Genomic DNA, 15,444 nt, shown 5'->3' with positions numbered 1-15,444 from the left:
AATCAAATTCAAGGGGAAGCTGAGAGATTCTACTTCTAATGGGGTATCAGGCTGCTGACACATTAGCACCTTAGCATTTTTGCATGTTTGGAGGGAAAGGGCAACCATTAATTCTTATTTCTGCTTCAGTGCCCCCTTAAATAGCTTGCTTTCTCATAATTCATATCTATCAAGTGATAGATGGTAACTTGAAACTAGGGATCCATCAGGCCTGCACTGAGGCTTGTATTTCTGGGGCCAAGTTCTCCCTTAAGTGCTTTAATTCAGTGCTCATGACAGTCCTCTCAAGTGTTAAAGGCACAACATGTTCATGAGTAATGCCTACATGAAAATAACCACACAGCTGTTTCATCACTAAGACACATTGCATTCCCAGTGTAGAAGTTAAAAGATTATCCAAGACTACTGTCAGTATGATACTTCGCAGGTGATAATTTCTTTTACCATTGCAGTCTGTTCATACATCATTCCTTTTCTTTCATATACAACCTTTAATAAAGTCACTGAAGAAGATGTGAACAGAAAATGAAACTTTCTGGAGCCATAAGACAAATACTGTATGATGTGGTTTCCAGCTAATTGTGACCAAGTAATGAATGCAGTAGCAAGTCACTTGTTTTGGATGCTAAATATGCAAATAGGAAAACATCAGTTTAAAAATGCTTATCAGAGTTTTTTCTTCATCCTTTTCACCAATTTCCTGCTAAAATTTAAAAATTAGTATAAATACTTCCACACTACTTCATGAGGGCTAAACATTGTAATACTGGAGTTATGTTACTAGAATCACTGAGGCAGACCATTGGTAAAACCTGTTCTAGCTTATACCAAGCACTGTTGGAAAAATGTTGCTCTTAGAAAATTTTAAGGAAGACTGACTTCCTTGCTCTTACCTAGGGAGGAGGTAATTATGTTTTAGTGACTCAGAGATCATGTGTCAGAGCTATACATGTAACTTACTCCTCTTGTTATTTTGGAGCATTTATTAAAAATCAATAAATACTTGAGCATCTTAACATTTCAGTTCTGTTCTCTTGATAACATTTCCACTACCATCCCCTTCATCTCATTGTGTTATTAGACTTGACTAGGTTCTAAACAGCAATAATTACAGAGCTATGATGTTTAGAATGATATTAAGTAGCATTCTAATGCTTCTCATCATTTAAGCAGTGATAGTAACTTAAAAGAGAGTAATAAAGGGCTTGCAGTACTGGTTTAACAGAAGAACTACTTTCAACAGTCTACTGCTGACTTCTACCAGAATTTCATATATGTGGCAGTCTTTCCTATGGAAAACTTTGAATTTCACTGGATCCTGATGACATCTTTAGAAAGTTAATGAACTGGGATTACATTCTTTTGCATAACAAAGGCTTTTTAAAGATAGTGCTACAAAGATGAAATCATTAAATAATTGTGGGGTTTTTTTGTTTGTTTGTTTTTGCTTTTTTACTTTAGCCACAGGTGTCAAGTACACACAATACTGCATCAACAGAAGAACAGCAGTTGTACTGGGCTAAGGGTACGGGATTTGGAACAGGCTCTACAGCTTCAGGATGGGATGTTGAACAAGCCTTGACTAAGCAAAGACTAGAAGAAGAGCATGTGACCTGCCTTCTACAGGTGTGTAATTATGAAATTTTGATTAATGAGAGGCACTTAAGGCATGGATAATAAAACTGGAGTTTTGTCAGTCACACAGTAGAGTAATTACAATATTTTGGGCAAAAATTACATGCAAACAACTGTCTTAATGGAAAATTATACAGATCATATTTTGAGCAAGGCTGTTTTCAGATGTCACTAGGCTGCTGCATAGAAGACCTGGGTATGAGTTCCGAAGAGAAAGTGAGCGAGGAAGTGTTCCAGTGCATTTCCCTTGAGCTGTCACACACCTCCATCAAAAGCACTGCACACAGTCAAAAGTAAAGACTGTCCATTGAAGGAGAAGGATACAGGAATAGGCAGTTTTACGTGCCGAACAGTGTTACCTATTAATTTCTTGCATACTTTTCACTCTACTTAAAGGAAGTGCCTGTAGTTGATACTGGTGTCCATGAATGTGTTATGCCAATAAAACAAAATCTCACTCATAGATACTAGAAAATCTTGAGTGTGTCAATTACATGACAATAGTAGTTATCCAATAAACATCTAGATCTTAGTAAAATTCTGATGTCTTCTAAATACCTAAGGAGAAGAAGATCCTGCATAATCAGGCTTTTCAGTCCATTATGAAATCTAACCAATCCCTCTTATCTTGGATCAATGTAGGGAGATTGTATCTAGTTATCAAAAGTTTAATTCACAGAACCCTGAGTTCAAAAGCATTAGCTAACCTGCTGGAGTTACAGCACAAAGAGGATGAAATTTTGAAAATACCCACACCCTGATGACGATACCATTTTGATGATCAGGTATTTTAGTCACTGTAGATTACATGGCACAATCCTTATATCCCTTGCTAAAGTACAATAAATAAAAATCTGAAAACATTTTTCTATGTAAGAAAGAGGAAAACCACCTAAATTACTCTCAGCGAAGCTTCCAGGCAGTATTCTGTATTCTGCCAGGGTGAGGTTTAGCTGTGAATGTGATATGTCATGAAGTAAGGAGGCATTTGCTGAGGGCATTCAGCAGTTGAAGGAAAGTAGTATTTTGCTGAACATGTCTGTCAGTTGTACAGCAGACTGTCCTTAGTCCCTGCTCTAGAAAGGTTTAGAGAAATTGTGTTGTACAGAGTGCTGGTAAGATGCTGCAGCAAAATACTATGGGTAAGGGGGTTAGAACAAGGAGGGCGAATGAAAGAAAAGAGAAGAGGCTGAAAAGGTGAATAGAGTCCCTGGGACTTCAACCTATACAACCTGTCAAACCTCAAAGTTACTGAGAGTACAGCTGCACAAATCAGAGCCATGGAAACTCTTAGACCTGCAGCATACAGTAAGGGCCTGTGAACTCAGCCACAGCTACTCTTGGGACAGGTAGGTGTGCAGTTGGGAGCTGCCTTCCCACCATTGCCAAAGGGAAGGCTGCTCTTTGCTTACTCAGATAAGAGCTGTGCTCGTGAGTAGTTGTTCCTCCAGGTAACTGTTGTGCTCACCATAACTTACTGTTTCATCTGTAAACCCTGAAGTCCCATCCCAAAGGAAGTTACAAAAATACCTGAAGCATTTGCAGTTGAAAAAAAGAGAAGTCCTACTGCTAGTTGGTGTACTTGGTGTTCTAAAGTGAAAGGGACTAGTCAGCTGCAGGTCTCAGTGGTCTGAGCTGGCAAACTCTTGCTTTGAGTAACTCCAGCAGGTTTGTCAAAGTTCATATTAATCGATCTCCTAAAATAATTCAGAATGATAATAGTTACTCAATTTTATCATTAGCCAAAGTTTGAATAATCTAATAACTGTATAGAAATTCTTCTGAAACATCTTTGGGCCTGCTGAAATAAATACCAGAACTGATTTCGCAAAACAGTTAGTGAAGTGTTGGGGCATCTATCTTAAGGAAAGTCAAAGTTCTTTTGACTGAAATAAATCAGTTTTGATTAATTACTTTGGTGTCTTTCAGGTTCTTGCCAGTTACATAAATCCTGCAGGGAGTACATCAAATGAAGAGACTCAAACGAGCCATGAGGGGAGAGGCCAAAACAGCAGCGCTCTTCCATCCATTCTCCTGGAGCTGCTCAGTCAGTCCTGTCTCATCCCAGCGATGTCATCCTACCTCCGCAATGACTCAGGTAACGTGTCCTTGCCTCCTTCAAAATCAAAGCTGGCTTACTTCTGTCAAAGCAGTTTTTGCAGAAGCAACAGGGGGTTCTTGCTAGTTTCAGTACGCTTGCCAGTTTAGAATTTTACTAATGGAACATTCACTTGAGCCTTAGAAAACAAAATAAAACAGAATCATCAGGTACAATCTTGTTGAAATGCTCACATTTGTTGCAATATCTCTTTAAATTTGAAGTTCAGTTCTTCAGCTGTTGAAACTAACAGGAAAATGGTGTTTTCTTCTGAAAAGTTTACATGTTAGTTCTTCTGCAGAAGACACACAGAGAAAAAGAGTACTTTATACAAGACCATGAAACTTATTGTGAAGAAAAAAAGTCAATTTTAAAGAAAATTGAGGAAATGCATGCCTGAATTTGGTAAATTTGTACATTGTAGGGCAATTCTACTTCAATCAAAGCTTTTTTCCTTTATCTAGGAAGTACAAAAATAAGCCTCTTATCAGAACTGTAAAATATTTCAAATATATGGGAACAATTAAATTGTTGGGATTTTTAAAAGCAAAAACAAATGAGTTCTACGAGTTCATCAAATTTCTGCTCATAATTTTAAAACCAAGGTGCTTTGATAGTTTTCATCTGGTGTGTTGTACCTGGCTGGGGAAACCATTTCAGTTTTTCAAGGTGGTGTGAAGCAGTATGAATTAAGCAAATGCCTGTGCGGAACTAATGACAAAATCAGCAGACTGGGTTTGTGATTTATGTTCAGTCTCACTAGATGACAGGCTTTACTATGGAGATGAGCCTTAGGTTGGATTTTTATTAAGTTACTTTGTTTATAAAGATGGATTTAATCCTTAAGTATCTAGAGAAGTTGTTGCAAATCTTAGTGATTTGGTTTTGGAGCTTATTTTGCCTGCCCTATTTTTGGAGCAACTGATTAATGTCTTTGTTCACATTACTGCAGTTCTTTGGGATGCCAGTTGGAGGGTGTGGTGATGTGAATTCATGAAACAATGTTATAGCTCCGTGAATTACAGCATACATTTTATATTAGAGGTAAAAGAGAAATCATCCCTGTGTTAAGTATTTACAAAACCACTTAGAACTAAAACAAGAATGTGGCTCTTTTAATTTGTATTAACTAATTTGTATTAACTAGGGCATTGCATAATCTTGTGTGATGGAATGGAACTAGTTCAAAAAGTCTGCTGGGGTCTTATATTAAAAATAAAAATATGAAAATCTTTCACTTGCTAGTCTGCAATTTGACACCTCACCCTAATTTTGCAATGAATTTGTTGGTTCTGTTTGGCACGTACTGCAAATGAGGAAAATGAACTAATGATAGACCAAGCTCATTATTGCAATTGAAAATGCAATGTAAAACAATCAAGGAAATGATAAAGTAAAAGAATAAAGTTCAGATACTCATAAATTCTTCTTTTGTGAGGAAAAGGAAGAGTCATTCAAAGGCCTAGCAAAAATACCATGTTATCTAAAGGATGAAGCAGCTGATCCGGAGTTACAGATGAATCACAGCTGCTGAAATTGCTTTTTCCTGTTTTCAGTAGAAGAATGTATCTGTCTGTGTAAGTCACCTTTAACTGGGAAAGAACAGTCAGATACTGATAGAATAGATGAGATATGTGGCTGGTGGCGAGAAGTTCAGACTCGTTTGGCTTTCAGGGACCATTTGTTTTCTCAATGTACAAAGAAGAGGCAAAGTTTTGGTGAGACATGTTCATTTTAGGTACATTTTCCAGTGCTGAACTACTGTTGTTCATGGTTGGCAGGTGGTGTTGAAATGTTGTGCCTGTGCATTAACAAGTAGGAAAGAATGAGCAACGTAGCAGTTAAACTGTATTAAAGCAAAGCAAAACCTTGCTTTTCAGAGAAAAAAATGAAAACTACTCTTCCATTTACAAGTTCCCAAAGAATGGGGTTACTTCTATTGAAATTTAGAACTGTAAAATCTGAGGGTTGCTATCCTTTGATTGATCAAAGCAATATGAATGTTTCCTGCTGTATTTGATCAAAACTCTATACAACACTATAATTAACAATGCTCTCCTGGATTTAAAAATAATAATTTTGCAGGCTTGCATCAGTCAGTCTCATCTTTGGAAGCGCAGTAGGATAGCAGTATGAAAGGGAAATGTGCAAAAAGAATGTCTTCTCTTTGTTAGTATTTGAGCCAGATACATTTAGTTGGGAAGGACCCCCTGAAAACAGTTTGTCTGTGTGATAACAAGGCATAATTCCAGTGCAGTAATTACTGTTGAGTTGAAAGGCAGACAGATAATTTTCACATTAATGAGTGCAAGTTGCACGTGATGCTGGGTCTCTCAGTGTCACCAACACTGAGTGTCAGGAGACATAGCTAACACAAGAGAAGCAGGTTGAGAAGCTCTGAAGCTGTGTTGGGTTCTGGTACAATGCTTGTGGGACTGAAAAATTCCCTTAATGCATTTATGATTCAAACATTTCAAATATGGAGATTACTTTTTTATTATTACTGCTATTTTTATTTTCTTATTTAAAAGCTTGAAGATCAATGCAGTGTAGTAGAACAGATTTGAGTCTTTCCTGATAGAGCTTTATCTAATTTCAAACTTACCTTGAATACCTGTGTCTTCTCTAGCAAGGCTGAATGGGAGTCTAGGGAGAGTAGGAAAGGGAGCAGCATCGGTAGTAATGCACATGTATATGGTATTCTGATTTTCAGACTGGTGCAACTTCTGCTGTCAAAATGTACTTCTGTGTGGAATGAGCAAGTAACTGTATTCTTCCTGTAACATGCTTGTCTGAGAAATTAGGATATTACATATAGAATGCTAACAGAATGTTCCTGGGTTCTGGCACCTGAGCAAGAGCAAGCTGTGCCCAGCACACTGACAGAAATTAGCAATTTTCAGGAACCCTGTAACTTTCTCAGAGTTGAGTGGATACTGGTGAGACCAGATGAAGGTTACCCTTATGCTGAATTTATTCTGCCAGATTTTAGGTTTTGTTGCAATTGTTGGAATAATAGTGATCTTCACATATCTATGTGTATCTACCATACACACAAAATTAAGGAGGGAGGGAAAAGTTTTGAAATAGAAATAAGTGCAATGAAGCTTCAGGCATGCTTTTTCCTTTCATTGCACAGTAGGCTGGTAACTCTGTGGTATTAAAAGACAGTAAGTATTCTGGTATTGATGTGAATTTTGTATTTTCCTTACACATGTTCAATTATGTGTAATTGGCACATCCAGCTTGCAAAGCTCTTTCAGCAGATTGGCCTGTGTCACAGTTGTAAATCTATCTAGGATTTTTGTTGCTTAAGTTTATTTTGGCATCCTGCTTAATTTGCCCAAAACATACATGGACTAGATTGTTATCTATATAGTTCTAGATAAAAGGAGTATTGATCAGACAAGCAGTGCTCACATAACATTTAATCTTTTAGAAACCTCACCTTGAACCAGATTGCTCTGATATGTTCTGCAGCTTCATCTGCATCAAAGTGAGGTGATTGTGGAGTCCTTGCAAATTGTGACCACTTTAAGTGATTGCGATAATTGCTTTTTTCTTGTAGAGAAGGAAGGTTTGTCTGTCTTTGAAGAACTTTCCTTAGTATGCAAGATAGCTCTCATCACAAGGGGCAATAGCTGCTGTTACCTTCACCATTTCTTGATAATTCTTTTGGTGTTTGTTTCGTGGCTTGTTATGGCACTACTATGGTTTTTATTATCTTTCATTCTGTAAATGAGGTTTATTTTTGCAACATGGTGAGATTTTTTTATTATACCTATGTTTATTCCTAAGACTTAACTCATATTTACATTCGTAAAATTTATGTAGTTTTTAACTTCTGTATCATGAAACATCTAGCATGTATTCATTATCACAGATATATACACATTTCACACTAAAAACTATCATGTAAAACCTTTTCACTATTGTCTTGTATACAGCATGTTTCATTTGAAAGAACTTAGGGACTCTTTCAAATATTTATTCTCTTCTTGAATGAAATTCGCAGCAGTAAAATTTGCACTGTACTGCAAGAGGTTCCCAGTAAACGTGTGACCATACGTGACTATCCTGAGGGTCTAGATTTTGCTGTTACAAGTAAGAATTATTTGACTGATAGGTTTATGGAAGCTAATACAAGATAGTATTTGCAAGTAGGAGAGAAGAATGGCAGTATTTATAATAGTCTTTGTAGCTAACGAGGTTTACAGAGACAAGACAGTGGAAGGGAATCATGAAACAGAAGGAAGATCAAGTGACTTCTAGAACAGGGCAGAGACTATCTATTTTTAATAGGCTTGAACAGTAAGAAGCTGAGTGAAGTTGGGATTTGTCAATACCACAATATTAGGTGGCCTCTTCATGGTAAAAAATACAGTTTTCTACTGGTTTGTCCTTAAACTAGTATCTAGCAAACCCTGAGATGACTTAGACATGTTAAAAGCCAAATATCGAAAGAGGTTCGTTATCACCTTTGCCTTGGAAAACAGACCTCATAGCAAGATGCAGAATTCAGCTTGAATTCTCCTTGTTTGAATTTCTAGGCTTACAGGAAACAGATTATACTGTAATTTTAGCTGGGGTTTGCATACATGCTCCTTTCTTAGGCACCTTTCCTTCTTTGGTGAGCAAAGATGCCATGTGATGTGGTCAGCATAGCCTGTAGTATTATATGAGCTCAGTCTTCCCTGGGTTTGACTGCTGAGAAGAGATGATGCATTTCTGTGGGAGGGCTTTGCTAAAAGGATTGTCTTTACTGACTTGACGAGAGTCCAGTATTTCAATGCACCTTTAATAGTTTACCAAATGCTACCATATCATGGACTTGTGGATTCATTAATGTGCTGCTTTATCCTGCTGCCAAATACCTCATTGTGAACATTGTCTAATCAGTACTTTGGACAAATCTGTTGAATGTGAATGTGCTGCATTCTTTTTTCTGCCTCTTTTGATGTACCTTTGTTAGCTGAGTCCATTGAAGTCATACTGTTCAGGCCTCAGACCATGAACTACACTAGTTGGTCTGCTGAAGATAGAGTATTTCTTTTCTAGCAATCACACTTATTCTCAAGGCATTACATGGTGTTGTTTTACTTTCTGTCCAGTCCCACTGAACTGAGTACGTTGAGTACTCTGAGGCAGGTACACTGAGCTTATGCATCCATCACTGAAGGTGTGATGGTACTGCTGCAGTGTAAATGTTGAATCATCATGCAACTCTGCTTTTCCCTAGAGACTGTTGACCTTTTGCTGTGTGTAATGAGAGGTAGTTGCTATTAAGATATGTTTTGTTGGTGAAATTCTTTAGCATATATTGGATTCAATGTATAAGTACCAAAGTTGTTTATTAGAGCTCATTTAACTAAAGTTAGACTTAGGTCCACATGAGTATAGCCTGCAGGTATTACCTGTTAAGAAAGAACATGAGATTACTGTTTTAAAACAAAATGTAACCTGTATGCTGAGGTAATCTAGTGATGTTACCTTGTGACTTCCCTCTAAGGATCAAAGCCTTTGCTATAAATGAAATCAGAAGTACAATGGCAGTTTAGATAGACAGCATATAATTACTGAAATTAAAAATTCTTCTAGCCTTCATTAATGTTAATGAACTCCTTCGTTGGTAAAAGAATCATACTGACCCTTTGCCACATAGAGTTATAATTTTGAGATTGGTTTTTGTCTGTTTTGCTCTTGAAGAGCTTACAAAAAAAAGTGCAGTATTTCACTGTAATGCTGTTGTACTAGTTGAATCACGATTTTGAGAAGAGAGCTATGCACTGAAATGATACGAAATAAAACTCTTTATTTATTTCACAGAATTGACAAGTTGTAAATAACTTCAGGATCAAAATATACAGCAGTAATTTCTACCTGAATTTCACTTTTCAGATTCTTGTAATCTTTCACTTCAGAGACCCATCTCAAATATCCTGGTATTATGAGGTTAAATGCAATAATATCCATAAGTATGTAGATATAAGAAGTACATTGAAAAAATAATAATGGCAATATCTGTTCTGTAGTCTTAAATAAACATTAGTAACCTGCATAATTCCTTTAGAATGTAGCTTAGTTTTACAGAATGCTTTGGTGCTTCATATACTGAAAATAAGTATAGATTTAATAGAGACTTGCTGAAGACTGTGGCTGGTGAATAAATTTTCTTGTCTGCATGTGCTTCCTTCCAGTGCAGCCTCAGCCCTGTTTATCATTTTTTCCAGTTGAGCCTGTATTGACTCAGAGTTGCAAAACCAGAATATACCATCTTCCACCTCATTTGTCCATAAGTCAGTGTTACAGTGTGCAACTGACTGAAATATTATTGCCAAATTCATTCTCTTCTAGGTCCCTGACCTTATTCTATGCATGTTCTGGTTTCAAAGTGACTTCCAAAGGCTCAGTTGGTATAGCAGTTACCAAATTCTATACACTAACAAGCTATCACCTATATAAAGGATGTATTTCTTCACATGTCATTTTATGGAGGGACTGGATGTAATTTTATAGCCTAGAGGAAATTGAGCTGATATTCTGAAATGCAGCTGCTCTGTTGTTCCTCTGTGGTACAGGTAAGAAAATAGTAAGAAAAGTATTTATTAAAATCAGTTTATTTTTACTTTTTCCAAGTTATTTGTTTAATGAGTTTTTAATCGTAAGCTCTCAAAAGTAATTTTCATTATAAGGTACATGTGAGATACATTCATGTATACAAAAACTTCTATGGTCTCAGACTGACTGCAACTTTGGATCTAGTTTAAAGGCATATGTAGATTTAATTAAATATGTGGAATTAGTTTCATTAATTTCAGTAGCCAAATGGTATGTTCTGTGAAGTATGCTGAAGATTTGCAATTCTGGGCCTCAATCATAGACAGTGCAAAAAGGGAAAATTTCTTCAGGACTTGGTCCAGAAAGGGAGAGTACAGTCTTCTGGTCAAAGGTTTTCCATGCAACACTGTGAATCCTTGCATGATACGTTTTACTTGAAAATAAGCATCGGGGTGAAAACATGAGAATTGTATTTGGCTTCTGTTAAAACACATTCTAAAAATGGTGATATATAAAATGTAATTTAAGATTTTTTTTCATTTAGAGAATATGTATTAGTGTGTCATTGGAATTATTAATATGTCTTAAAATAAGTACTAAAATTATTCTTTATTTGTTCACACCACTTTAAAGTATTTTTAATTAGAAAAGCACATTATCAGTATAGCATGATGATTTCAAATACAGATTTAGTAAAGGCAAGAAAATCTAACCTTTTTCAGCTTTCCACAAGACTAACAAAAATGCTGCAGAATATAGTCAATAGTTAAAATTTTATTTATAATATTACAACTTCTAGTATAACAGCGTTCCTGTTTCCACACTTATTATACATTAGTGTAAGTTATAAGCCTAAATTATGGTGGCCTAAAAATAAAAAATCCTTTTGCCTGTTTTTTGGTCTCAGCTATGAAGAGACATACTGCACAAAACCATAGAAAGCATGGGACTTGCTTATAGTTACTCATAGATTTAGTTTATCTCTTTCTGTGTTCTGATTATTTTCAGTGTTTGCCTACGTTTCTGTCTTGCATGTTTGCTGGCAGTAAAACAGTGCCATCTCTGATCCTGCTATTCCGATTTCATCTGTTACCAACGAAATGTTGTATTTGGTCTGCCTTCATTTACGTAATTTAGCACCCTAGCTGGGCTCATAGGTACACTTTGCAGTCATTGATGCAGCACCCTTAGCCAGACACTTCACTCTGGAATGTTTTTGATACTCTTTTCAGAGAGTGGTGGGGTTTTTCTGCTTTAAATTTAGAAATCATCCTTACCATTGCAGGTCTTTACACTTTGTGCTGTACAATTGATTTTCAAAAATGTCATCAAAGTGTAGTGTAGATGTACACAAAAACAATAACAAATAAATTGAGCACAGTTCCAATAATCCCAAGCAGTGCTAAAATAGATTCTTCTTTTTCCTCTTTCTCCTCTTGCCTTTTTACATCTTCTAGTGTTGTGATGGCAGAGGTCCCCATTTTTCCTGCAAATACCTTCACCAGTATTCTGGCAGCTAGCTAGAAAAAAGAAAACAAATGGTAAATCTGGTCTGACAAACATGCAAGCTTTGATCTTTTTAAAAACAATTCTGTAGTTCTTCATACACCATTTCTTAATGCTGCATTTATTGAGTTGTATTTGTCTTTTGTTTCCTTTTTGTATGAACATGTTAATGTTAAAAATAAATGTTCTGTAGGTACAGATTTGATAGGAGTGAAAAATAGCTTGGTGCTCCAAGCCAGTTAGTATGCTTTATTACAAAAGACATTTAAAATTTATCTTAAGCCAGCTTATTTGTTTATAAAAGATGATACTAGTGAAAGCAGGTATGTGAGCATTTTCAAATACTCTGAAATGCCTGGGGAGGTTATATGCATTTTTAGCTTTTCTTAAATATTTAACTGCCACTTAAAAAAAAACAGTTGAAAATATTCATGCCTGCTATTTTCAAATATGGAAAATAGCCTCCTTAATACAGTATCACAGTTGTTTTTCACCAGTGAGCCCCAAGCAGGCAATTGCAAGTGAGATCTTATCCTTTTTCATGTTTAACAGATCAGCTTTTGGACATCCATGCAACAGTAAACATTTATCAGAAAATGTCTGTCTCTTCAAATATAAAGGTGGTTGTTATATATGCTGATTATTGCAGTATGCCACAGGATGGTAGTACTTTTATAGTAGCAACATTCTATGCAGTTTAAGAATTCAAGTAGACGTTTATAGATGCATGTATGATTTGTTATCTTTTTTTGGTTGCAGAAGTGAGGTTGACAGATCATTTCTATTACTTAGCTGCTCTTGTACTCTTAATTTGCAGTCAAATATCTTCTAGAAACATATTCCCTGTAAAATTATGTTCATTGGTGACTGGGATGTTCATCTTGAATGTAATCTGCTATGCTGTTTTAGCTTTATTGATCAGAAATTTGATGGGGATTTCTACTAGTTCAGATCACTCCAATTTACTGAAGATATACAATCATTTTATAGTGCAATAGCATCTTTCTCTCCTGGCAAACAGCTTTCATCATTATAGATTAATGTATTTCTGCTGTGAGTCTAATTAATGTCATCAGCTCAGAACATATCTTACAGAAAGGTTAAAAGAAAAAGGTATTTCTTACCCTACATTGCATCAGGAATAAAATGTCATCAGACATGCTTCTTACTCGTTGATTCGGTGGCAAGCCAGGCTTTTATCTTCATGAAGGGGCTGCTCTCCTCTCTCAGACAGACCAGATAGGAGCACGTACAGTTTCTTGATGAAGAAGTTTGTCAGTGAAGATAATAATGTTGCAGAATCTTCCAAATGACTGGTGTTCTTTCTCAGTAATCCACTAAAGCAAGTGTAGTCGAAAAAACAGTAAAGCTCTTTCTCATAATGATCCTCACTGTTGACTAATTCTCATTAAAATTGAGGCTTTTTTTTTCCTTAGCTGATGCAGAGCAACAAAATGTATGCTGTTCTGTTTTGTCTTCAAAAAAAAAAATACAAACAGCTTCTGGTTGTATTCAGTTATACTTATTTATTAAGACTTCAGAAACACCCAGCCTTTGACTGACTCTTTGTGGCAGCCCTCTGAAGAGGCTTTCTCACGTTGACATGCTGTAATTCCAAATGCAGTGAACTACGTGCAGTCACACTATGTAATTTTAGTCCAGCCTGAGAAAGGATGAAAAGAGGTCTGCTTTGCTGGCAGTAGTTTGAACGCCGTCACCCACCTGCATTCAGAGCCTCTGGAAAGAATTCCAAGGTATTCTTCGGAGCATTGCATAACTCAGCCAGGCAAATCTGAAGAGAGGAATGACAGTGGCTTTAGTTGCACACTGTGGTGAGCTGTGACATTGATTAAACATGCACTTGGCACTTGCTGAATAAAGAAGGAGCTACGAGCCACCCTTGCAGACAGTGAGTTGCATAACAATGTGCGATGGCTCTGCTGTTTCATCGTCAGGCCGGGCACATTTTAATCCTGTACCAAGGGAGAAAGTGCAGGGTGTAAAGAGGAGCAGAGTTAACTGTACTTGGGGGTTTTCTGAGGAAGTGCTGCATGACAAATGGTGACATTAAAGCATTCAAGCTGAAACAGTGTTTCTGCCTTTTGTCTTTTTATGCTTTGTTTGACAGGCAATTGTTTCTATGGGAAATAAACGCTTTTCCTCTTTTATTCACCACCCAAAGAATGCAGGTTACCATGTAATTAATGAAAACACTTAAAAATAATCTTGTTCTGATTTCATAAGGGGGTATCAACAGAATTTTTTTCCTGCTTAAATCAGAGAGGCAATTTTTTCCTGCCCAATTGGAAAGGAGGGAGAACTCTGTAAAGTCTTTTCCTCCCAGTTTTTCCAGACCAAAAAAAAAAAAAAAGAAGCACACAATTTTAATAGCCTCTGGAAGGAGCTGTATTTCAAATAATTTTATTCAGTCACTTTGATCTATGAAGGCTACCAATGCAGTATGTTTTCATTGGTGTAGCATAGCTTCTTGCTGTGAATGCTGCTGTATTTTAAATATACCGGAAAACTTGTTTTGTAAAAAATACTTGCAATGCCAAGCAAGTCAGAATTCAAATGTACAAAAATGTACTCCTGTGTATGTTTTTGGAAAATCAAAATGCAATTTATTAGATTGAGTTTGAACAATAGGAATGTAACCGGAATACCTTAATCATTTTCCAGAACAGCATATTTCAGGAGTTACAAGGCATTGTTTGAAATTCAATGTTGAAAAATCTTTTATAGAGAAAGCAGAAAACAGTAAAATCATTGTTTTAAACACTTCCATTTTCAACTTAATTTACATTACATTTTTTCTCATTATTTTTGCAAAGTGTCTAAGTACATTTGTTAGTTTCTTAGTAACAGACAAAACTGCATATTTTGCATGTGCATTATTTTAATGGTAAATACTATGTTTGAAGTACTGTGAGTTGTATGGTGCTTGTATGTGATTTTCCCTGTATCTCAAAAGTTATGCTGCCTCAGTGAAATGGTTTGATTCTAGAATAATAAACTAATTAGGTTAAATCTCTCCATTATAACTTCCTTAAATATATATATTTTGTAGTATTTATGTATGGTCTTTCAAGCTATTTCCTTTTTCTGAAAACGCTGCTTCACCTTCAGTTGTTCTTGCAATTGTGTCTATGTATCTTCAATGTATTTCTGTATTCATTTGGATCCACTGAGAGATACAAAGATGGGGGAGTTTTCACCTGTGTTCTGACCATTCACATTGCTGACAGCACCTAGCAATAACAGAATTTTCAAGCTGCTGAACTGTATTAACCCTCACATGTTCAAAATCAAACCCCTTCTCTTGTGAAAGAAGGAAATTGTGCAACGTGAATATTTTACTTAAAGATTTATGATACATTTGCAGCTCCACTGCAAATAACCAGCTAATTACGAGGTACCCACAGAGAGCAGCAAAAAAATCCTGAAACATTTCTTGGCCTGGTTATTACCATGGTTGAGGTCTCATCGTGGTCTGTTTTTATAATTGTGCTGCAACTGCCACTTGAGTTGTTACGGTGAACCCTGGGAAACAAATCAGTCTGGGCTGCCTTTGCACACAGGTGAGGGGCAGAGATGCCTCGTGCACAGCGTGATTCAGATGCAGCGTTTGCCGTGGTCTGATGGCG

General features: G+C 36.4%; 1 protein-coding gene and 1 long non-coding RNA gene across 7 annotated transcripts in view; one reads left to right on the top strand and one right to left on the bottom strand.

Moving 5' to 3' along the window:
* BIRC6 (baculoviral IAP repeat containing 6) overlaps positions 1–15,444 on the top strand; it is a 173,217-nt gene that overhangs the window by 119,138 nt on the left and 38,635 nt on the right. For all 6 annotated transcript variants that reach the window (XM_053939829.1, XM_053939826.1, XM_053939831.1 and 3 more), the window contains exons 64-65: positions 1,462–1,626; positions 3,565–3,733. In XM_053939829.1, coding sequence (XP_053795804.1) covers positions 1,462–1,626; positions 3,565–3,733 — 334 coding nt within the window. The remainder of the gene's footprint in view (positions 1–1,461; positions 1,627–3,564; positions 3,734–15,444) is intronic.
* Positions 9,526–13,734, bottom strand: LOC128786520 (uncharacterized). Its single transcript, XR_008430315.1, has 2 exons — positions 12,922–13,734; positions 9,526–11,811 (listed from the first exon to the last, which is right to left on the bottom strand). It is a non-coding gene; the product is annotated as an uncharacterized LOC128786520 (long non-coding RNA).

The sequence above is a fragment of the Vidua chalybeata genome, chromosome 3, assembly GCF_026979565.1.
Source record: "Vidua chalybeata isolate OUT-0048 chromosome 3, bVidCha1 merged haplotype, whole genome shotgun sequence".
NCBI classification, from domain to species: Eukaryota; Metazoa; Chordata; class Aves; order Passeriformes; family Viduidae; genus Vidua; species Vidua chalybeata.
This window is presented reverse-complemented; position numbering and strand designations above follow the sequence as displayed.